Source organism: Lissotriton helveticus, chromosome 12 (genome assembly GCF_964261635.1).
Source record: "Lissotriton helveticus chromosome 12, aLisHel1.1, whole genome shotgun sequence".
Classification (NCBI taxonomy): domain Eukaryota; kingdom Metazoa; phylum Chordata; class Amphibia; order Caudata; family Salamandridae; genus Lissotriton; species Lissotriton helveticus.
The window spans coordinates 48,617,660-48,642,259 of NC_136073.1; the positions used below are offsets into that span (position 1 = coordinate 48,617,660).

The window sequence follows — 24,600 nt, forward strand, 5'->3', positions numbered from 1 at the left end:
TCGTTCACTCTGTAAATATGTAATATATATTTCTGTAACCCTAATGGGTTTAACTTTTCAAATTATGTTACCTGTAATGTGTATATAATTTGTTAATATGTAACCCTCACAATGAGCAACCGTAGTAGCTATACCTACTGTCACCTACTAACCTGTTACTCTGAATTTCTCATGTAAAGTTCTTCGCTCTGTTGTAAAGCTCTCTGACACATCTGGATAATGTTTGTGCTATATAAAAACGCATAAAAATACAAGCAGTCCTTGTCTCTACACCGCGAGCAAACCAGGAAGTCCAGTGCGAGAGTATGCTTATGCAACACTGCCCTCTAGCGGATGGCGGTCAGGAACAATTTAAAAACATGTTCACATAAACTGTCTCTAACGCGGCAAGACCAAAAGAAAGTCTTCAGATCCTGCTGCTGCCTATTTTGCCACTGGAACCAAGTTGCACCCTTTTGTAAACTCAAGTGTGATGCCTTCAGTGGGACAATTATGCCCAGACTTGGGCCCTGTGCACACTGTCACTGGAACCAAGCTGTACCTGGCTGAAGAGCCCTAATAAGGGCGACACCAGTCCTGGGTTGCTTCTGTTTCGGTTCTGGGCCTGGCAGTTCCGGCTGGGCTGTTCCCATTGCTGCAGGGTCCAGACAGACCTGAGTATGGCTGGGTCCTACCTGAGGAGGCATGGTGTGCAAAATAACCATGGACTGGGATGCCGGCCGAGTAATTACCAGTGACTGAGATTAATTTAAGCGTTCCATCACTTTTTTGTATGCTTTAGTACTTCTCTGCCTGGCACCAGGCACACCGGCTGCACCGGGCCTGAACGGGGCTGCATTAGGACTGTCCCCTGGTGCTGCACGCTTTTTCCACCGTGCAGTGCAGAGTGTTCACCTCTTCGGGAGTTGTATGAACGTCTCTCAGTGCCCCATCTCTAATGCTTTACCTCCCATCTACACGTGTAGATACCTGAACGCTCACCACTTAGCACGCTTTAGTTTAAACCACCACTCTTTTTTTTTAATTTAAATGTATTATAATTTTTAATACATGGTAATCTTTTAAAAAAAAATAATATTTAACACAATTAAAATTGTGGTGTTCGACTTTAACGAAAAAAAAGTTTTGCAAGTAATCACAATAAAATGTATATTTTTTACATTTCAAAATATTTAATTAAAATGAATTATAAAAAAATCTTTTTTGTAATTGTTTACATAAAAACATAATTACGTTTCTTCAGAAATCCATACATGTTTTAGTGGCTGTGTCCCATCTCTGGGTGTCTGCAGACTGTCACCATCCTGGGCCATCACTACTAGCCACAGTACTCCAGGTGTGGCCTCCTAAATGGAGCACACAGATGTGCCTCGACAACTGGGTATAATGCTGCAAGCGCGCCTCCAGATGATGATGCATTGATTGATACTTATCCTCCAGAACTGGTCACAATGATCCAGGTGTGAGCTCCAGAACTGGCACAGAGATGACGGGCTCTAGCAATAGGCGTAATGCTCCAGACAGGCCCCAGACCTGGGCACATTCCTTGAGAAGAGGCATCTGTAACTGGACACAGTAACCCAGATGTGTCCTCCAGAAATGGCCATAATGGCCCACATGAAGCCTCCTTATCTGGACACAGTAACCCAGATGTGTCCTCCAGAAATGGCCATAATGTCCCATATGAAGCCACCTTAACTCGACACAATATATCAGATGCCATTGCTTAAACTGGGCACAAAACTCCAATTCTGACTGCAAGAACTGGCACAAAACTCCAGAAGAGGATTCCAGATCTGCACCAAATACCAGATGAGGCCCTAGAACTGGACTCCGCACTCCCGGTGCGACCGCCAGAACTGGACTTCGCACTCCCGGTGCGACCGCCAGAACTGGACGTAATGCACCAAATAAGATATGTTGGCTGGAGTAAGAACATCAGATATGATGTCCAGAAGTGGAAACAATAGTCGTGATGTGCCCCGTAGAACTGGCCATAATACCTCAAATATGGCCTCCAGAACTGGACACAATGGCCTAATTGAGGCTTCCTGGATTGGAGAGAACTTCAGATGTGGTCTAGGCCTCCTGACCTGGACTCAGTATCCCGAATGAGGCCTCCAGACTTGGCCAATTCATTTCAGATGTGGCCTTCAGGACTGGACATAATACTCCACGACTCCTCCGGAACAAACACGCCAGTGAAGCGGCCCTCGGAACTGGAAATAACACCCCAAATATGGCCTCCATAACCAGACACCGTGACGCTGGCGATGATTCCAGGACTGGATTAAAGATTTAAAATAAGATCTCACCATTGATGAGATAAGGTTTACTTTTCTGCCTTTGGGTATCTGGCTGCACCCTGAAGCCATCTTTCACAATCGAAGGCCTTCTCAGAATGTTTCCAATGTTTGTCTTCGGTGCTGCAGCTTGGACTACCTTTTGCGCGCCACACTCTACTTTACAAAGACCTTTCTTCCTCCCTCTTTACAGCTACTCACCTCTCTGCTCACTTGTCCATCTCCCGAAGTATGACGTGTATTCTCAGGTTTACAGTGGGGGTTCAAGACTTACTGTCCACTCGGGCAGTGCTTGAAATGGAAAAATAGAAGTGCAGGTACTCTGTACCGGAGTATCTGATTGTTTCTGAGAAATGCTGGTACCCTCCAATTAAAAGTATTTTTCCCTTGAGAAGTGCTGGTACTCTCCCTCTTAGATTAAAAAGTGCTGGTACTCCGTATCGGACAGTACCGGCCCATTTAAAGCACTGCACTCAAGTAGGTTGCAGGGTCCAAACGACCTCTGTCGGACCTGGGAAAGCAGCTAATTGCCTCACAGATGCGAGGTGATGTGTGTCCGTGCTGCTTCAAGTGCGCGTGGCGTGCAGCGTACGACACACGTGTTGCGCCTAGCAAAGAACATGGGTATCTCACTGCGCTAGGAGGTTGACCCCCCTCCCCCCCCCGACATCCTTTTTTTTTTTTTTTTTTTTTTTACTATGACATATTACATTGAATAAACAAAAGCAGGGCACAAGTCGGGGGTACACGCAGGTACACGGCGTCCACCCACTCTTTTCACAGGATGGACGCTGTCCCTCCTGCCTAGAAGTTGGGTCCCACAGAAATATGCTGAACTTGTCCCGGTGTAATTTTCAGACACCGGGACACGTTCAGCCGCGCCTGCACTTTGTCTGCTTTTGGTTCCTAGCAGCAAAGTGCAGGCAGGGAGGAGCTTTTTTCACCTTCAGCTGGTCTGAAGTTAAGGGGCCATCCGGCCTCCTTTTGTTTTGAATATCTTGACTGGAGGCGGCCTGGAACCTCACACTTGAATGTAAATGCCGCAGAGTCAAGTCAAGTCAAGTCAGAGAATTTATATAGCGCACTACATACCCAGAGGGTCTCAAGGCGCTTAAGGAGGGGTGGGGGATTGTCAAATATCCACGTTTTAAGTTGCTTTCTGAATGCTAGGTGGTTCTGGGTAAGGCGAAGGTGAGTGGGAAGTGAGTTCCAGGTTTTAGCTGCCAGGTAGGAGAAGGATCTACCTCCCATGGTGGTTTTGTTGATGCAGAGGGGAAACAAAGGCACACAGCGTCTTATCTCTTCACAAGTACTTAAAAGAGGCAAGCTTGTGCCTTTGTTCATCCCCCGTATATAATAGATGCATGCACTGTAAGAATGTCAGGTGTGTTGGTCTGTCCCAGTATTTACACAAATAATAATTTCAATAGCACAATTTTATTTCTTTTATAGCGCTATGCAACCCTATGCAGGACGTCAGAACTCTTTACATAACATACACATTACACACTGAAAATAAATCATGCACATGTGTAAATCAATGTACAAGATGAGTTACATGAGACGGTGAGGGTTACAAGGTGTAGTAGTCACATGTCCTTCATACCTGGTCTTTTAGAAAGATTACAATTTATGAACTGCAGGTAACAAAAGGATCTCTGTGTTAAAAGCAGTAACCCACTTTACTATCAACATAAAATAAAAAGCTGTCATCTGCGTGTTGGATGATGTGCTTTGCAGGAGACACATTTACCTTCTCTACTACTTGAAATCAAATCTGTGTCTTTACAAAACTCCGATCTCTCCAGCAAGTGCATTAACCACCAGGGTTATCTCACTGTCATTACTATTCCCTGATAATTACTCTGCACCTTCACAACAGATGCCTTAACACATTCAAATATTTTAAAATATAGACTTTGCAACCAATTAAGCGTAACCGATCCACTACCATGCTTCTCCTTGTTGCCAACTTCTTTGTGGCCGGGTTTAAAAACATAAATATATTATTTGAGGCCCAGATTTTGAGTCTGGATTGCGGCACTTTTTTTGCCAAATCTCATTTGTTAGTTATCATAATGTGCTTAAATGTACTCATGACATACCTGATGAACATATATGTGAGGTCTTAATATCGGATGTCACTGCCAGTGATGTCCCTTCCACTGAGGCCACTTCCTGTGATGTCACATGTAATTTTCAAAAGGAGGGAGAGTGATCAATCGATCAATGGGGCACATTTACCACTAAGGGAAGTGGAAGGTCCAGTATCAGCTTGTGCCCTCAACAAGTATGGGTCAAAAGTGTAGGGTGCTGGACTGTTCCTTAGAGGAAGGAGTGTGTGTGTCTGGCGTGACCGGAGGTGTAGATCTTACACCTTTGTGCATCCATTATGTTGGACGCCTGGGTAAAGTCTGAGCTCGGCGGCGATGGGTAGGTGAAGAAGTAAGGACACGGGAGTAGAGAGCCACACTTGATGGGTTCCACCCTGATGTACCAACCCGCCGAGCCTTGTTGTGGCAAATAATTCCAGACCATTAGGCATAGGATTAAGCTACAGAGGTAATAATAATAACCGCATTTGGATTTTAGGCACATGACACTAGCATGTTATTGATTGTTTGTAGACCTTGTTCTCATCCATTGTAGGTCCTGATGAATCGCGGGTACTTTACCCAGGCGAGAAACATGTCGACCAAATCTTTGTAAATCTCAATCTAATCTAGGGCCAGTACACCTAACCTTTGGCACCTAGTGAGTGAGATTCACGTTTTTAATTGCAGTGGGGGACCTCCAGAATAAAGTGGTTTCCGGTACCCTCTACTACATTTTAAATCACCACCCAGGCTACACACCACATCACCCGCACACCCGCACTTCACCAAAAGGCAGTTGGACAAAAAGATCTCCGCGAAAGAGCCCCTCTTTGAGGTGAGCCCGTCGGGGATTGCACCGCCTCCCCGACGAGGAGCAACGCCGATGATGAAGCATAACACCTGCAAGGGTGTGTGAGGCAAATACGTCCAACATAATGGATGCCCAAAGGTGTAAGATCTACACCTCCGGTCACGCCAGACACACACACTCCTTCCCCTATGTCACATGTAATGTCACGCGTTGTGACATCATATGCTGTGATGGCACGCGTCATGATTTTACCTGCATACTGCATAACCGGGTTAGTCCCCCCACCTCTTTCTATAGGAACTTTGCCCTGAATAAAAGGCTACGCCGTATATGCCTTGCACCAGGTGTACACAGACCAGACGAACATGCTGTCACCTCCCTGTGAGCTTACTTTGTGCAAACTCGAGGACACAGCACTGCACTCTGGCCACAGAGGTGCGATGATTGGTTGAGGGGCATTTGTCAATTTCATATAAGATCACATTGCTTTATCTGAAAGTACACATGAATCCTTCATTTCCCATGCCTTGTATTTAAACAAACATGAATAATTTGTTATTAAAATCAAAGCGAGCATACACTTTTCACCGTCAGTCTGTCTTTCATATCTGCCGAAGCTCACTCCCCCAACCATCCAATCACAGCTGTGAGAGCGGATGCGTCACATGATGGGGAACAAACACCTGTGCCCAGGTAACACGCACCCTGATGGGTGCGCTTTATAGTATCCCACATTTACATTTACATGGCGGGGTTGTATGTAAAGTGGCCTCTCTGTGTGGGTGCATGTAAACTGGCCTCTCTGTGTGGGTGCATGTAAACTGGCCTCTCTGTGTGGGTGCATGTAAACTGGCCTCTCTGTGTGGTTGCATGTAAACTGGCCTCTCTGTGGTTGCATGTAAACTGGCCTCTCTGTGGTTGTATGTAAACTGGCCTCTCTGTGGTGTCTTGCACCCTGAGCTGTTTGGAATCTGACCTGGTTTGGTTTGATTTGATTTTTATAGAGCACAAACAATTACCCGGAGGTGTCTCGGCGCTAATAGGTGGAAGGACAAGAAGAATAAAGTTAGATTTTAGTGAAAAGCCAGGTTTTTAAAATCTTGCAGAAACTCCAGAGAGGGGGCTGATTTAATTGCCAAAGGACGCTTGTTTCAGTTTTGAGTTGTACAGACCAGAAAGCTCCTACCTTCCAAAGAAGGTAACTACGACTTCACTTATAGCGCGTTTTCCTTCAACCTAGTCATGTTAACCATTAATACACAAACCACAGCTGCACATGAACTCTGGGTAGTTCCCAAGTTTAGGTGGAGAGCAGCTCCTATATTGAGCACCCCGCAGCACCAGCCAAACTCTGACACTTCTCCCCTTAAATGTCTGTTTTTTTAGCAGAGTTTTAAGCATAGTATGAGCAGAGTGCCGTCCACGCAGAGCTAGAAAGGGACTAAGGGCCAGATGTACGACAAGAGCATTTTGCGAGCTCCTAATTGCACCTCTTTGTGACTCGCTATTAGGAACTCGCAAAATTCAATGTACAATAGTGTCTCGGACACTGTTTGCGATTCTCAATGGGGTAACAATTGACCTGCCTCCTCAATATTCATGAGGCAGGTCACAATTTATGACCCTTTGGGAATGGCCTGTAATCACGGGGATGGTGGCCTGCTGGTGCCAGCAGACCACAATGTCTGTGATTGCATTTTTAATAAATTATTATTATTATTTTTTTTAATGCAGCCCGTTTTCCTCGAAGGAAACTAAAACTGTGGATGCATTTAAAAAAGAAAAATGAAAAGTTTCCTTTGAATTTTTTTTTAAGAGAAGCCATTGGTCCCACAGACCACTGCCTGCTCTCAAAAAATGTTTGGGCCACATTCACAAAGGGAAAGGGGTCCCTTATGGACCCCTTTCTGTTTGAGAATGGGTTACCACCTCCTTTATGGAGCTGGTAAAATTTGAATGACTTGCAACCGTATTCTGGTCGCAAAACATTCATTCATCCCCGTGCGAGTCAGTATTAGGAAGGGATGCCCTCAACATGCGCCTTCCTAATACCGACTCGCAACCCCTATTTTGTGAGTTGGTAATAGGTTATCGACTCCCAAAATAGGGTTCATACATGTGAAAGGGTTCTTTAGCGGTTGCAAGTGGCCCAATTACGTTTGAGACCTTTAAAAACGGTCATAACTCTGGCCCTAAACCTTTTGCAATTTTACAGCAAAGTCTTTATTCATCGGATTAGGCTAAATTTAGGAACTACCTAGGATTCCTTGCTTCCTGTTTTACATAATTTATTCCGTACTCTCAGCATGAAAGTTATTGTCTTGACTTCTAATGGGTGCTCCCTTGTGTCTGGACAAAGATGTGCATCTTTGAGCTCTTACTATAGCGAAACAGATCTGTCAAGGGTTTGCATTTATTTATTCCAGGTTGGTTTGGATGATATTTTACCAATCCAAAGCTGTAATACAGTGGCTGGGGTAAAGTCTTTTGTCATTTTACAGCTCTGCAAGGACAGAACTGTGCTAATCCTATGCTTAAAGACTTTGCTGTAAAGATGGCAAAAGGTTTATTCCCTTTATACCTCAGCGTGGAGGGCACTATGCTAATCCTATGTCTGAAAACTCTGCTAGAGAAACAGACATTTGAAGAGAGCAGATTCAGAATATCATTGTGTTGTAGGGTGCTCCATGTAAAGGATCTGCTCTCTGTCTCAACCTGGGAACTACCCAGAGTTCCCTGCTTCCTGTTTTGCATAATGTATTCAGCACTCTAAGCATGAAAGAGTATTTTATATATGTGTGTGTGTGTCTGTGTGTATATATATATATATATATATATATATATAATATATATAATCAGTTTTTACGTGCTGCATCTCCTGATTTACAAAGAAGACTTAGGCAGTAGCACTCCTAAATCTAACTCAAGGTCCCTGGAATTATGCTGCAAGGGAGGACCAAATTCTGTGACAGCTTTGGCAAAAGTATGCAGCAAGAAAAGGGAAATTATGCAGCATAACGAATCACATTTTTTGATAGTATTACTTACTTGTTTTTTGACTTGTACTCATTTAAACACTGTCGGGCAAAGATTTCACCTCATTGGTACCAAAGTGTCACCCAAATAAAGCAATAAGCACCTGAAAGGTGATCAGTCCACCTTTGCGAAGGGCTTTCCAAATGCCCTGCAATGTGTTGCTCTGTTTTTAGTAACTTTTGATGCTTTTGAGGTAGTTTTCTTTTTCTTAACCTCATCACTGCGGCGCGAATTCCGCTGCAGTGCTGAACATTCCTATCGCGGGCGTGGTCATGACGGCTCCCGGCAATCATCAGCACACGCCCACCGTGACTCATTATGGCCGGGAGCCGTCATGAGCATGGAAGAGGTTAAAATATGCAGATTATGCATCAGATGATGGATTAAGTAGCAAATTCGTAATTATGCAGAAAACGCCGCAGAATAGCACAATTCCAGTGGCCCTGCTTTAAATGCACTGCCTTTAAAATGGATTCCTGCGGTGGAAGGTGTCTCAGAAACCCAGTTCTGACTTTTACATCTGCGTATGTCTCCAGCAGGGCCTGGTGTGCTTGGCCGTGTCATCTGCACTGGTGCTTGTAAGCAGTTCTATGGGCGGTCCCTTCCTTAGCACTTCACCACATCTTAAAACATTTACAGAACACTGGAGCCAGCCCTACTCATTTTAGTACAAGTTCAGAGAACAGACCGGTTGTGAAAACCATCCAATGGTAGAACTAAAAGGCCTCAAAACCAACAGTTTTGTTTCATGAAAACAAGCACGTTTTACCCGCTTTTGAGCCTTAACAACTGCCCTTAAAAGACGCTTGGCCTGCGGTGAAGGGTTTGGGCGAGAAGTGCGGCCGCAGGTTGCACCAGTCGCACCACAACACCTCCTCATCACTGTCTGTCCCACGTGCTCACAAGTTGGACAGACATCTCAGCGGTCTTAGAACACAAAGCTGGACTGATGACCTTCCTGTTGCTCTGTTGCTATATTTGGATGTTAAACTGGTACTAATGAGGTGCAACCAATGCACACAGAGTTTTACTAAGTTTGAAAAACAAGCATTGACATAGCCAATAGGTCTCTCCTTTGGGACTATGTACGTGTTTAGCCAGAGCTATTGGCTTTGCCAATGTTTTAAAGCTATGTTGTAGAGCAGTGTAGCTGCTGTGCAGCATGTTGAAAAGTTACAATAAAAAAGTGTTATAAGCATTTTTGTTACATGATATATAACCAAGACGACATTCTGTACAACTGAACAACCCTATTAAAACAAGGTGAAAGAAGCTTGTCGTGTACGATAGCAAGGCAGGGCGGCTGAGAGGAGAATGAGGGACCAACCCTGGGTATGTAGTATATTTACTTTTGCGATGCTCGTCAGAAATAAGGTAACTACCAGGTCTGATTTGCTTTCAGGGATATCCAATAAACTTTTAAGCACACCAGGAAGGACTCAATTTCATGTTCCTTGCCTACGGACATTAGGTAGAAAAAATAACCATAGGCCTCCCAGCTTTACACACTAGAGAGCTTATTTACAAACATATAGGTGTTCAGTGCATTGTTGTCATCTTTGTAGACCAGGTGAAACCAGCAAAATAATACATTTATTTTTTAACAATTTGCTATAGTGTTGCCAAAAGCGGCACCTTGAAATATGACGTTGGACTGTAGACTGGTAAACAAAGTAGATAAGTGGGACCTTAATAATAATAATAAGCCATTTCTAGAGCGCCTGGCTGCACAAAAACAGTGTGTCCCCGCGCTAGATGCTACTAAATCATCAAGAGGCAGAAGTTAGGGCGAAAGGCCAAGGTCAGAGCATACAAAAGAATTAAGTCGAAGGGAAGAGGAGCGTTTTAAGTTTTCCGGGGAATCTGGCTTCTGAGGGTTCCATACGAAGATCGAGAGGAAGATCATTCCAATGTTTAGAAGCCAGATACCTGAACGAGCACCCGCCCATCCTGGCTCGGGCAATACGAGGGGGCTTGAACAGCATCACTCTGGACGATCTAAAATTCCGGGTGGGCGGTGGACAGTAAGAAGGTTTTGCAGGTAGCCTGGGCCTTTGCCCTGGGCTATACGATGCGCAAAGCAGAGAGCCTTGAATTTAATTCGCTCCCTAACTGGGAGCCAGTGGAGTTTGGTTAAAGCAGTCTTCCCAGATGTTCTGCGTGGTAGGTTGAGTACAAGGTGTGCAGCTGCGTTCTGAACGCACTGCAGTTGGTGCAGGCGTTTTTTACTCAGACCCACTAGTATAGCATTACCATAGTCAAGATGGGGTGTAACTAGGGCATGGACAATGGTCTTTCTAGCGCTAATGGGGAGGAGATCTAAGATTTTTCGAAGAGTTTTCAGTATGCTGAAGCACCTGCCTGTCACTTTGCTGACATGGGACTTGTACGAAAGATCAGAATCGAGCATTACTCCTAGATTTCTCACGGAGTCAGCAGGAAGGGGGGGTTACCCAGTTCAGTGGGCCACCACATATGCGACCAAGCTGAAGAAGACTTCCCCACGACCAACAATTCTGTTTTTTCGCCATTTAGGCGCAAACAGTTATCGTTCATCCATGTTGCCACGGATGACAGGCAGTTGGAAAAGTTGGTGGGATCTTCTCTGCTGTCCGGCGTAAGCCTGAACATCAGTTGGGTGTCATCAGCATAACTGACAATACCCACCCCGAAAGATTCCACTATGTGAGCCAGGGGTTCCATGTATAGGTTGAACAAAGTGGGGCTCAAACTCGAGCCCTGAGGAACCCCATGGCTCAACTTCCGCAAAGAAGATTTAAAAGGGGGACAGTGCATCTGAAAACTCCTGTTAGCCAGGAAGGAAGTTTATCCAGGCATGGGCCGATCCCTCCACTCCCATCTCAGAGAGACGTGACAGCAGCATTGTGTGCAGCACGGTGTCAAAGGCTGCACTCAGGTCTAGTAAAATCAACGCTGCAGTCTGCCCTTCATCCGCCATCTGTCTAAGGCACTCAGTAGAGTAGAGGACGGCTGACTCCATAGAGTAGCCGGCTCTAAATCCCGATTGAGTGGGGTGGAGGAGGGACTCCTCCTCCAAATATTTCATGAGTTGCCCATTGACCACCTTTTCCACGATTTTAGAACAAAAGGGAAGAAGGGAGATGGGACGCAGATTTTGGAATTGAGAGATATGGATGTTAGTTTTATTTTTAGTGGGATGACCTGAGCTGTTTTCCACGCATCTAGCACCTGGCAATGTTGGAGAGACAGAGTAACAATATGACTAATCTGTTCAATCATACTCTCCATAACTCCTTTACAACGTACAGGTGGACACACGTCACAAGGAGAGCCAGACTGGATGCTGTTCGCAATGTTTAATAATTCCTGTCTCTCGGGTATCTTAAAACATGTAAGATGAGTTTTCCCTGTATGGTTAGCCCTAGCTTCAACCTGTTTACTCAAGAGGTCAGCACTATCTGTAAAGGTGGCATGGATCTTGTCAACATTACCAACAAAGAAGTCAGCCATGGAATCACAAAGTTCAATGGAGTAGCTATCTTGAGCTTCGAGTCTGGACGGGACCGTAAGCTCTTTGTAGATGGCAAAAAGTTCTCTGGTGGGATTGTCAGCTAATTCAATTCTACTCTTAAGATGGATACCCTTCTCTACTTGTACTAATTTCTGATATTTTTTTAGTTCCGCCCTGTAGTGTATTTTGCATTCTGGATTATAGCTTTTTCTCCAGCACCGTTCCAAGTTTTTACATTTGGCTTTGTCTGTTTTCAGTTTTTCTGAAAACCAGGGTGCAGTTTTGGTTTGTTTGGCAGGAGGTTTAAGTGTCCAGGGTGCTACCGTATCCAGCGCGTTGGACACCCATTTTTCATAACTACTCCATGCCTCCTGCAAAGTGTTGCTAGGGGGCGGGATTTTTTCCTGCAGAGCGTCTGGCAGTAAAGAGAAAGGTAGAGGCTTCCTTTTAGGAGTGGATTATTACAACCTCTACGGGAGGGTGGGAAAGAGATGAAGGAAATAATGTCACTTTATTTAAATGTAGGGGAAAAATCTGCAGTGGAAACTTAAAGAAGAATGTAAGATTCAAAGGAAAATGACTGCCTACAAATTGCAGGCAACTTCCTGCAAAACATTTCGGGAAAAAAAGAACAAATCATAAACTAAGTGCATGTGACCACAGGAAGAACCAGGTGGACGGTTCAAATAGGACTGCAGAAGAATTGTAGATATTAAGGGACGTCTTGGTGTTAAAGGTTTTGTCTGATGGGAAGGGGTGGATACTAGTGTGACCGGCATTGCCGCATTAAAAACAAGTGACTCCAACCTACCTCATTCGCCAGCTTGCAGTGCACGGTCTCCCAGTGGAGCGAGGGCATCTCGGTGGCGCTCAGCGCTGGTGCATGCAGCCCTACGAAGTCGCTGAGGTTTATCTATGGGCTCCCAGAGTGTTCCCCCTCCTCTGTCGCACGGTTCAAACAGATCACACAAACTGGCTCTCATGTGTGATTTGCTGGAAGGGAGTGCAGCGCTGCAACGTTGATCCAGTGATTGCACTGGCAATGCTCGGCTCACGGGTCACACGGGATAATACTGGCAGAGGCTTGTAGATAAGGAACTGGAACCCTTTGGAAAGTAATGAATGTAGAAGTAAAGTCAACATGGACAACGGGAGGGGGCAGGAACAAATGCAACACGAACAACGGGAGGGAGGCGGGACCAAACACAACATGGACAACGGGAGGGGGCTGGAACAAATGCAACATGGACAACGGAAGAGGGGTGGAACAAAGTCAACATGGACAACGGGAGGGGGCTGGAACAAATGCAACACGGACAACGGAAGAGGGGTGGGAACAAAGTCAACATGGACAATGGGAGGGGGTGGGAACAAGCGCAATACAGACAAAGGCAACGCGGACAATGGGAGGGGGCACAGGAAGAAAGTCAACCTGGACAACAGGAGGGGGGGCCGGTACAAAGTCAACACAGAAAATAGATGGGGGTGGGAACAAACGCAACACGGACAAAGGCAAAACGGACAACGAAAGGGGGGTGAGAACAAACACAACACGGACAGGGGGGGGCTGGAGCAATGTCAACACTCACAACGGGAGAGGGGCGGGAACATAGTCAACACGGACAATGGGAGGGTGGCGGGAGCAATGTCAACAGGATAACGGTGGTCGGAGATACCAGCAGAGCTCAGAACATAAACAGCAAAGTTTCAAAACAAGCTGAGGCAAAAGAAAAACTAGTACAGGGACACTATATATGGCTGATCGTGAAATAAGCAATGTAACAGGATCAGTCTCCAGGGCAGGAACAAAACTGCCAAAAGGAGCGACAAACGTGAAGAATTTACCAAAAAACAAAGGGATTTTGAAAGGTAGGCCAAGGAATGAATGAAAGTGATGGGCTTGGTGAAGCACAGCGGCCCGCTGCTGATGACGAGCTCAGCTCGTCATCAGCCACGGTGCTCGTGTGCTGATGATGAGCTGAGCTCGTCACGGCCACGCCCGTTCCTTAGAATGGTCAGCACAGCAGGGGAATTATACCCGCGTGTGAGCGTTCTAACAGGCATGACAAGCTCAGCTCGTCATCAGCATGGGAGGGGTTAAAGCATGTAGCGTTTATGTGGTATTAACAATGCGTAAATTGAGCTAGACAACATTGTTTAAGCTCACACTGTGTTTGAACTGAGTGAACAATACAGTGTTCAACACACTGCTGTCACCGTCTCACACAATTTGTTGCACCAACTATTGTGGTTGTGTGTTTCAGTGTGCCTACAGTTAGCAGTCGACCACAGGGTTGGTGGTCCTAGTATGTACAGCCGGATATAGTTACGGTTGTGAGCAGTGCCCCAGCAGTCAACCGTGGTGGTTGTCGTGTTTGGCACCAAGGCTGTAAAGCGCTGCACCACAGACGTGGCCATGCAAACCACGGGAGGACCTTGGTTGGTGCAGTTCTGGATCTCTGTTCTTATTTCTGGAATTCTGAAAGGCCCTCCAGAACTGGCTGTTGGAATCAGCCTCCGGGGCCTGCAAGCGCCTGGGTACCCTATCGGGTGATCAGCCACGCTTTATAAATCCATATTGATTGGATGCTGCAGAATGGCAGGCTTCAGGTACGGGGCGTGCTCCAAGCAATCCAGGACGCAGGGATCGGTGCCGTACAGGAACACAGGTCCACGCTCGCAGTGGCTAATGCTGCCCGTCTCAGCACAACAAAGGGACCTGGTGGAGGTTTGAGGAGTGCTGCATACTCTTCAAAGAAGAGCAGGAAGGGTAAGGTGCAGGGAGGTGGACTGGGGAAGAGATGCCCCATGCAGGCCACATCACAGCAGCGGCTGACCCCGGAGGGGAACTCATCTTCCCTCGCTCGCTCGGCAGTCTGGTAGGATGCTGGTTCATGAGAGAAGCATGGAGGGCTCTGCTTGTACGATTCATGACATTAGGGCCCGGCTGGACAGTGGTAAAAGATCTCTGGTCTTGAGAATTGGTTCCCAGCGCGGCACTCAGTCGTGTGTGGTTATCAGTGCGTCATAAAGTCTGTCACCTTATTCGCTCTGATGGTACTACTGGATATCGACATGAAGAATAATGTGATACAACAATACAGAGGGCAGAATTTTGAGGGACTAAGTATGAAAAGGCAAGGTCATATAGGGAAGTATAGATTTACTATTCCTAACTCCACATCTGCGTACCCTGAAGATATATGTACTGCGATGGTGCATATATGGGGCGTTAGGTATAGAATATCTAGACTTATTTACCTTTCGATATTTCTTTTTAATATTCTGTCCTCAATGTTTAGTACCATCGATATTCCGAGTTCGATATTTACATGGACAACGTCTGCTTCAGAGATCAGCAGGACGTTTCCCTCCTTTATCCGGATACACAGCCCATCTTTCTCACTCTGGTTGAGCCATTTACTCTAAACCCTTGCATAGAGCCTCCTGCAGACAGAGGTGACCTTGCATAGCTGGTCCCCAGGTCACATCCCAAGAGAGTGGAGAGTTGGGCAGACGACTGAGCTCCTTTTGAGGGGTCCTTTCTGATAAGTACTGTGGAGTCCACGCCCTTCAACACAGTCCTATGTCTAGGCGACCCCTCTCAGGCCACTGGCTTGCCTCATCCAGGGATCAGAACAGCACTGAGGCTCCTCCCTGCTTTATTTAAGGGGGTGTGGCTTGGGTTCAGACCAGACACCCCACACTTGGAGATCATGTTAAGTGCCGGGAAGGGAGGGGTGAAGAGAGAGGAGGCAACAGAGGGGACCCTGTCCGGTACTGCTGACCCTATGAAGCGCCTTATTCACCTGGGGATGCAAACGTTCAGGAGGCCTCCCACATAGAAGTATCGGACCTCCCAGGTAATGCACTCACAGTCAACAGGTACACACTCCGTGAGATAACCATGCATCAGACTGCTTGGATCTGATCTGGGAGAGCCAGGGGGCAGTCTCACCCCTTAGGGGTGCAGCTACCTGTACCCCACTAAAGTATCCCACCATCTGCCACCAGCTCTTGCGTGGCCTGGTCATTAGAATGGGTCTGTCGAAGAAATCCCCTATCTTATAGCGCCTATCAGGGAGCTAATGACATGAGCCCCTGCACAGGAGAACATGCAGGGTAGACCAGGATGATGAAATGAGGAGCAGGAGGTCACACAGCGACGACACTAGGGACGTTCAACCCCATTCTGTGCAAGAATTGCAGACATTCTATGTCCTAACAGATAGACCTGGTGGTCAGTCGACAAAGGTGGGGCTCACAGCGGGGTCCTCTGGAGCAGAGTACCCCAGTCCTTCTGTATGGTGACGCCAGTATTTGCGAGCTGCACAGGAGAGAAAGACCCCTCCTGCTCTGAATCCGAAGCCACCACTCCGCGTCTTCAATTTAAGTAATTATTCCTAGGAGTATATATATATATATATATATAAATAAAATGGCTGCCTGTGTCTGCTGGAGACGTGTGACGTCTGATGGTCAGATTCCAGATTTCTGATCTCTGAATGATGCCTGATGCTTGAATGATAATTGAGGTCTGATGGCTGATACCAGAGTGATCCCTGAGGTCTGATCCTTCATGCTTGATGTCTGACACTTGAATGATGCCTGATGTCTGATATCTGAATAACACTTGAGGTCTGAGCCCTGGTACTTGATGTCTGATACCTGAGTGAGGCTTGAGGTCTGGTTCATGATGCTTGATGTCTGATAAACCTTTCTTCAGATGAAACACACCTGAATGAAACACATGCCTCCTTGATGAAGTGTCAGAGCCGAGCCCTGCATGTGTGCAGCCATGCTCCTGAGACTGACCCCTCTGTCCTTCTCTCCGCAGGTCGGCCATCGAAGGGGTGGAGAGCGATGTGTCGGAACTGGAGACGCGTCTGGAGAAGGTAAGGCTGCCGTGGAGGGGGGAAGAGGGGGAACCGAGCAGAGGTGGTTGACAGTTCTGGCGTTCCAGTGAAACACCCCAAGCGCTAAGAAGGACAGAACTGGGAGCTGCTGGACATGCACTGGGCAGGGTGGGGTTCATTCATAGAGAAACCTGGGATGGAGAAGCAGGAAGGGACCATGAGGAACTGAGATCCCACATTCACATCCACAGTGACATGGGGTGAGGGCCAGAGAACCACGTGGAGAAGAGGTTAATACATCCCTGTCCACTGTTGAGACCAAAATGAGGGGTATATCTGCTCGGTCTTAGAGATACGGGGGGAGGTGCGTAGCAACAGAGAGGGATGATCTCCGCCAAGGATTTATGCAACTGATGGGAAATGTCGCACTTCTGCCGAATCACGTGACACACTTTAGGGATGTGATACCAGCTTTCTACACATGGTCACTTAAGCATGCATACTCCCTCCAGAAAGGTTTTAAAAACCTGGCTCTTTAGTCTGTAAGGTGATAAGCACTCGCTATGTCACTCTGAGCCAGTCATCAGTCGAGTTGTTCCTCCGTACTAGCCATTAGCGCCTTGATGCCTCAGGGCATGTGCACACTCATATGCATTTGTTTAATTTCCTTTCACACTCAGAAGAGTTGATGTCACACAGTCAGTACCAGGTCAGCTGTAAACTCCTGCCTAGAGTGCGTTTTCAGCTCTTGGAGTACTGCTTGGCACTTATTAAATCTATTCCAATATATATGGGAAGAGGTGTGGCGCAGCGCCCAGAGCAACTGACTCCAGAACAGAAGGGCTCACGGTTCGATCCCCGGCGCCGGCAACACATCAGCGCAGCACCATGTGACTCTCGGCAATAGCTTGCTTAATCTTCCCAACGGCCCCAAACGCCTTGACACCCGCGGGTAATTGTTCACACTTTACAAATACTGGACATTTTATTTCCATTTATTCCAGGCTTTGGAACCTCCCACTTGCACTGACTAAAGGCAGCGTCTGCAGGTTTGACTGCTTGTGGCCAGGGTATAATTGGCCGTCCAGTCTCCAGTCCTCATTCACTCCACAGGCAGCTCAGACAGTGACCACCTGAACGTCTCACCCCATCCCCACACTCTCGTCCCCTTCGAGGCTCCATCTCTTCTCTCACACAGAGAAAACAAGTTTTATGTTAGCAAGTCTGATCTTGCTTTCTCAATTTCATTAGCCAGTCACGTTGGAATTACAGATCACTTTACTGCTAAATTTGAAGGAAGGATTGTGAGAAATGGCACACTTTGATGCACATTTGGCCAAGAGCATTAGTCAAAACTAATATAGCCTTATAGCCCGCCGTAGCAAGCTAAGGCTTCGGCGAGGGCCTTTAACTAGGGAGCAGGCTTTAAATGGCTGGTAGAACCTGCTACGGAGGGCTCCAAAGCTATTAGAACATTCCGCCACTAAAGGGCAGAATGTTCTAAATAGTAAAACAAAGGCCTCACAGGGCCTAAGGGGATTGAAATCCCCTCTGGCTTCGTGAGGCCTTTGTTTACAGCAACAGCTGTGAACAACAACATTGGAATGTTCGGGCTCCGGGCTTCTACAGGCCATTAGAAGCCCGGAGCACTCCATTGTTTTCAGAGGAGCTCCCAGCATTCCAATGTTCTAATATTCCTTCAAGACCAATTCAAGCGCACCTTAAAGACCACTTTAAGTGCTCCTTTAAGACCACTTTAAGCACACTTTAAAGACCACTTTAAGCGCACCTTAAACACCACTTTAAGCGCACAAAGACCACTTTAAGCGCACCTCAAAGACCACTGCAAGCGCACCCCAAAGACCACTTTAAGCGCACAAAGACCACTTTAAGCGCACCTCAAAGACCACTTTAAGCGCACCTCAAAGACCACTTTAAGCGCACCTCTAAGACCGCTTTAGGCGCACCTCAAAGACCACTTTAAGCGCACCACAAAGACCACTTTAAGCGCACCACAAAGACCACTTTAAGCGCACCTCAAAGACCGCTTCAAGCGCACCTCAAAGACCACTTGAAGCGCACCTCGAAGACCACTTGAAGCGCACCTCGAAGACCACTTGAAGCGCACCTCGAAGACCACTTGAAGCGCACCTCGAAGACCACTTGAAGCGCACCTCGAAGACCACTGCAAGCGCACCTCGAAGACCACTGCAAGCGCACCTCAAAGACCACTTGAAGCGCACCTCGAAGACCACTTGAAGCGCACCTCGAAGACCACTTGAAGCGCACCTCGAAGACCACTGCAAGCGCACCTCGAAGACCACTGCAAGCGCACCTCGAAGACCACTGCAAGCGCACCTCGAAGACCACTGCAAGCGCACCTCGAAGACCACTGCAAGCGCACCTCGAAGACCACTGCAAGCGCACCCCGAAGACCACTGCGAGCGCACCCCGAAGACCACTGCGAGCGCACCCCGAAGACCACTGCAAGCGCACCTCGAAGACCACTGCAAGCGCACCTCGAAGACCACTTTAGCGCAGTAATCACCCTCTCAGGTGATGTGTGCTATGCAAACCAACATAACGCAACCACTTTGTGACGTGGGTTTTGAGCTATCTCAACATTATTGTTCTTAAACCATACTGTACCAGTAACTTTGGTCAGTAGCGGAGAGACCATAAGGGCTTCTGGCCTCATCAAAGGATCAGGTCTGGCAAGTTTCCTGGATCCAAACAGCAGTGGATTGTCCAGTCCAGGTTTTTCTTTCTCTTTTTTTCTTTTTGGTACTTGACTTGCAGACCTCTTTATTGTATTGCAAAATCTGTACTAACGTTCCAAGAATAAAATCTGGAGTGGAGGAGATATTCACACATGGACCTGGGCAACTTGAAAGCTCTGAAGGATGGTATGAAAGCTCTACATTTAACACACATTGAGTAAGAAAGTATAGGCAGATACTATGAAGTTGATTTTAAGAAACTGGGAATTGGAGTTTATCCACCCTAAAGAATATTTGGTGGAATTACCTGTTAAATTGCATTTTTAAAGCTTATTGGATCTTTATGCGTACACTCTTTTATACCTTTACGCTGCATTTCTCCACTCAGTCACATTACACATGTGAAGAGGATGTTGAAAAATCAATAACACACTATTGCCATGCAGGACAGCAGGACAGTGTCCCTCTCAAACAGCGACCTGTGTTAGGAACTGGGCCTCTTCTACGGTCACTTTGCTCTCAAGATTCCAGGCGTGTTATTTTAAAGGATTTGCTACCGCTGTTTATAGGTTCTATCACTGAGCATGTATAACAAAGATGCTAAAAGACAAAAAAATGAGACCGATGGGAATACTGTGTGTGATTGCACCTTCTGTGTCTCGAATATTGACAGCGCTGAGTGTGGCTCAGGCCAGAGCTCGGTCACACCAGCTGTGGCAAAAAAGTCCTCCAGTGGACACAAAGCTTTCAAGTTTCCGAGGTTCATGCATGAGTAACTCTGCCCACGTTGTTCAATTTGAATTTTTGGACTTGTTGTCCTGTTGTACCACCCAAATAATTGCCGTATGATTGCCCTGTTGGACATCGAGGGCAAAGCCTATGCTAGTACCATTCTGGCAGAATTATCAAGCTGGGTGAGCACAGATGGCCTTTTGCCCTTATTCCAAACAGGGTTCAGACCCGGGGCATCAACAGTGGACAACATAACTGCCCTTTCATATCTAGTCCATCAAGCAGTGTCTCGTAAAAGCCTCCCTCTCTTCGCTTGCTTTATTGACTACTCTGCAGCGTTCGATGGGGTAGATTGTTCCACTCTCTGGCAGAAGTTGGCACATTGGAATATTAACCCAGTTTTATTAAAAGCAATCCAATCATTGTATCTAAGAACGTGGGTTAGAATCAAACTCTCGAGCGACTCTGCCACATAGAAAATTGAAACGGACCGCGGCCTTAAGCAAGGGTGCGTCTTAGCACCGCTGCTGTTCAACTTATACACAGCAGACATGGGCCAAGCTTTGACCAGAGCCACTCTAGCTACACCTAGGATCGGGGGCACTAAGATCCAGCTAATGCAATACGCTGACGACCTGGTACTCTTAGATCACACCAAAATAGGCTTACAAAAAGCACTGACGGCTCTGGCAACCTACAATGTTAAAAACAAGCATTTGCAATGCAATAGGTCTCGCATTTGTGAGATTTTGAGCAATTGGGATTTTAAATTACAATGCCTTTTATTTATGTGTTGGTTTTTTAAACAAACAAATAAAAGGAATTGTCATTTACAATACCAACAGCTTAAACTCTCAAAAATGCGAGACCCATTGCATTCCAAATAGGTAGCAAATATTCGTCATAATACATTTTATATGACAAACGCTTTGCTTAAAGGAATTATAGATTCTTTGTGTCACTGAGTACACATGAAAGCCATGGTCATTAATTTGACTAAAAAGCTAAAAAAGCCACTGTAAAATATTGATAACACGATGATGCAAGTCACCAGTGATGTCCCCGATCAATCATTTTCTGTGACCTGTCAGTCAGAATCATGATAAAAACTGCAATGAGAGCACTTTCACCAACCCTCCACAAAAACGAACCACAGTAGTGCTATAAATGATGCCAAGTAACTCACCAAAGTAAACAAACTGGTTTTCCACAAACGGGAGAGTATGACAATTATTTTGACACATATTATAACATAACAGGTGATTACCCGAAGGTGTCCTGACGCTGAATAACAGATGTTTACTGTTACCCAACTCAATGGTACTCATTTTATCGACCTCAGATGGATGAAAGGCTGAGTGGACCCACCGGGATTTGAACCTGTGACCATGAGGTCAAACACAGGCCCCTGCAGTGGCAGCTGTAGTCCACTGAGCCACCAGACCCGTCGTTGCCTCAGTTCATTTCTGAAATCTTGAGTTTGTTTCCATAAAAATGAGACTGCGGAAAGCTTCTTCAGCTAAACAAACAGGAAAACCAGGGCTACCACTCAGCTCGCTCGTTTGTTCTCACGAACAGGATGGTGTGCTCAAAAGTACATTTGAACACACTGCAGCCAAAGCAAGTGGTTACATTTGGTGTGCAAAAACGAAAGGAACTGACTTGTAGGAAACGTGCCAACTTGTCAAATGCGGCGGAATCGTAGTGGCCAACCCCCTGGGTTCAGTGCTCCTGAAACAGTCTACAATGACTTAACACGCTCTGAGTTGGCTTAAAAAAAAAAAAAAAAACTGTTTATCTCTAAACAGTGCAATGGGTGCTAGGGATGGTCTCTGTTGCCCGTGTTCTGTGCATGCTACAGACACACAAGCCCCGGCTACTATAACCAAACAAAATCAAGGCATTTTATTGTCCCACACACCACGTCTGGGAAGCAGAGACTACTGCAATTACATTACAAAGGGTACCCGCAGGCACACAACAGTGCAGAAGGGCGTGTACGCTCCCAGCCTGTTATTTGCGAACCAATTCTGACTGCACTGTTTTTACAGCCTGCTCAGAGACCATTCCTGTGTGCCTGTTATCTTTGTAAATAATGGAAAGAAGGTATTGGAACACGCGCTCACGATCACATGGTTAGTGGGGGGGGGGCTGGGATTCTCTGTGTTTGGAAGTAATTAAAAGTGAAACATACCAATGTCACTGGAAGGCTTACGGAAGTATAGCAGCTGCAAGCCTTACATGGTGTGCATTGGTTAATATGCGCTGGAAGGCTAAAACAAAACACACCCAGGAGCATAAACATGACACACTATCTGTAGCACAGAGCTCCATTCATCAAAGAGGAGGAGCTTGCTGTGCACAGGGCCCTGCCTCCCCTTTACTGAACATACCATATCTGTGGAGAATTAGCCTTTCTGCCCGTTCTCCCGTCAGCTGGGAAGCGGCTTTCTACTGTCCCGTGGTGAGATGGGCAAGGCTCAGTTGCAGGCGGGCAGCCTATACTGTCAGCGAAAGCAGCAGCCGTTTCTCCTGAGGGGCGAGGGAAGGAGGCAGCTTAAGCCACGGAGAAAGTGGGCGGACGCCATGAACAAGCTGTGGTTGTTTCTAGCTACACTAATCGTGGGGCAGGCGCTGTGCATCCGAAGTGAGGCGGAAACAAATTGTTAAACAAGATGTGCGGACCCCTGGCTGGTGCCTGCCGCACGCCCCTGGAACCACCGCCAGGAAGCCGAAAAAAATTCAAAATATTCCACTCACCGAATCCAGAAGTGCACATTGCACAACCCCCTGTGCGGTCCTGAGAGGGGGATACAACAGAGGCTGATCTCAACTCTCAAGGAGGGGAGACTGAGAAGACTGCTGCAGAACCAGGGGGGAGAAGGGGACAGCATGAGTGAAGAGAAAAGATGGTGAAGAGAGAAGAAAGTAATGAGGAAGTTACTATGAGATTAGCAGAGAGGGGACGGGGATAGTGAGAGAGTGAGCACAGCATGAGGGGCTAGAGGTGAGAACGCTCACAGGTGAGTTACATGAGGTTGTGGGAATAGGAGTGTGGGGAAGAAAGACATGGTAGGAGGGAGACAAGGAATAAAGAAGGAAAGGAGACCTTAGAATACAGAAGGAGACATCGGGGGAAGATGAAAGGCGCAGACGGGGATAGCGTGGGGAAAGAAGGGTCAGGAGGACTTCAGGGAAATAACGGGAGCGGAAAAGTGGAGCCTGGAGGGGGCAAAGGGCATGACCTGGAGGAGGGGGGAAAGCAGGGAAGCATAGGGATGTTAGGGGACAGCCGAGAACGAGAGAAGTTCGTAGAAGCAGAAGAAAGAGTGGGATAGCTTGTGGTAGAGCAAGAGAGGGGCGAGAGGGCGAGCCAAATGGGGCATAACATGAAGGGAGGGTGGAAGAAGTGAGCAACATAAACGTAAAAAAATAGAGCAAATGAGGGCAAGAACAAGAGAGAATGGCATAGGGAGACTGAATACAGAAGACAAGAAATAATGATAGGCTAAAGAGGAAAGAAAAGAGATAAACATGGGAGCAGCAGGGCAGGGGGAGAAAGGAGGGGTGATTTTGCGAGGCTTCTGGCGGGGGGGAGGGAGAAAGGAGGGGCAGCGGAATGCGTGCGAGGGGAGGAGAAATGTGGCAGGAAGATGTGTGGCCTGGTGAGGGGGCGGGAATGCGAGCCTGGTGGGGGCAGGCGGATTAGGGAGATGCTCGTGCTTGTGTGGTCACGTGACCCGCTTTGTGGCCACGTGACCTCACATGCACTGTGAAGAAACGCCAGTGGTTTCACTAGCCGATCGAGCACTTGAATTCGATCCTACCCATTCCTGCGGAATGGGACAGGCTCGACCTAATAAGCTGGTGGCCAACCCATCTAAATCCAAAATCGTAATTTTTGGGCATTACCATAAAAAAAACTTGCAAAATGGAGGCTCGGCCAGCTGACCCTGGACTGTACACAGCAATACAACTACTTGGGAGTCTGGTTTACCGAAACAGGCCGCCCAGGAGTCCACCGTCATAAAATTCAAACCAAAGGGAAATGCATCATCTATGACCTCTGTAAGCTATACGCCACTCTACATAGCCCCACAACGACGGCCATCCAAAAAGTTTTAAGGGCAAAATTAATGCCATCCCTTAATTACGCACAACAAGCATTCCCAGGAAAACTAGCCAAGGACCTTGAAAAAATCCACGGCAGTGCATATAAAAGGCTATTCCATCTACACCAGGAACACTCTAGTGCGATTAGAATTTACTTTGAACCAACAAAAACTGGAAGAGATGGCTTCCCTGAGTAAATACTTTTATCTCACAATAGCGGCACAAGAGAAAACAATGAAGGCAGTTTTTAAAAAAAGCAGCTGCTTGGAACCTGGCAACCCTTGCTCAGCCACCCTCGCCGCGGCCACAGACCTTCTGAATTTAGCACTAGAGAACTGGGACCCTGCGACAATCAAGTTCTCTGCCATCAAAAGTACAATTAAAAAGCAAGTCCGTTTTTGCTCTCGCACCTTGGACTTGGAATCGCTGGCAAAAAGAGG

The 24,600-nt window shown here is 46.8% G+C and overlaps 1 protein-coding gene across 1 annotated transcript in view; it reads left to right on the plus strand.

Annotated features, from left to right (window-relative positions):
• The window catches only part of ACAP1 (ArfGAP with coiled-coil, ankyrin repeat and PH domains 1), a 281,465-nt gene that overhangs the window by 148,238 nt on the left and 108,627 nt on the right, over positions 1–24,600 (plus strand). Inside the window, exon 3 of the mRNA XM_078670842.1 lies at positions 16,577–16,634. Coding sequence (XP_078526968.1) covers positions 16,577–16,634 — 58 coding nt within the window. The remainder of the gene's footprint in view (positions 1–16,576; positions 16,635–24,600) is intronic.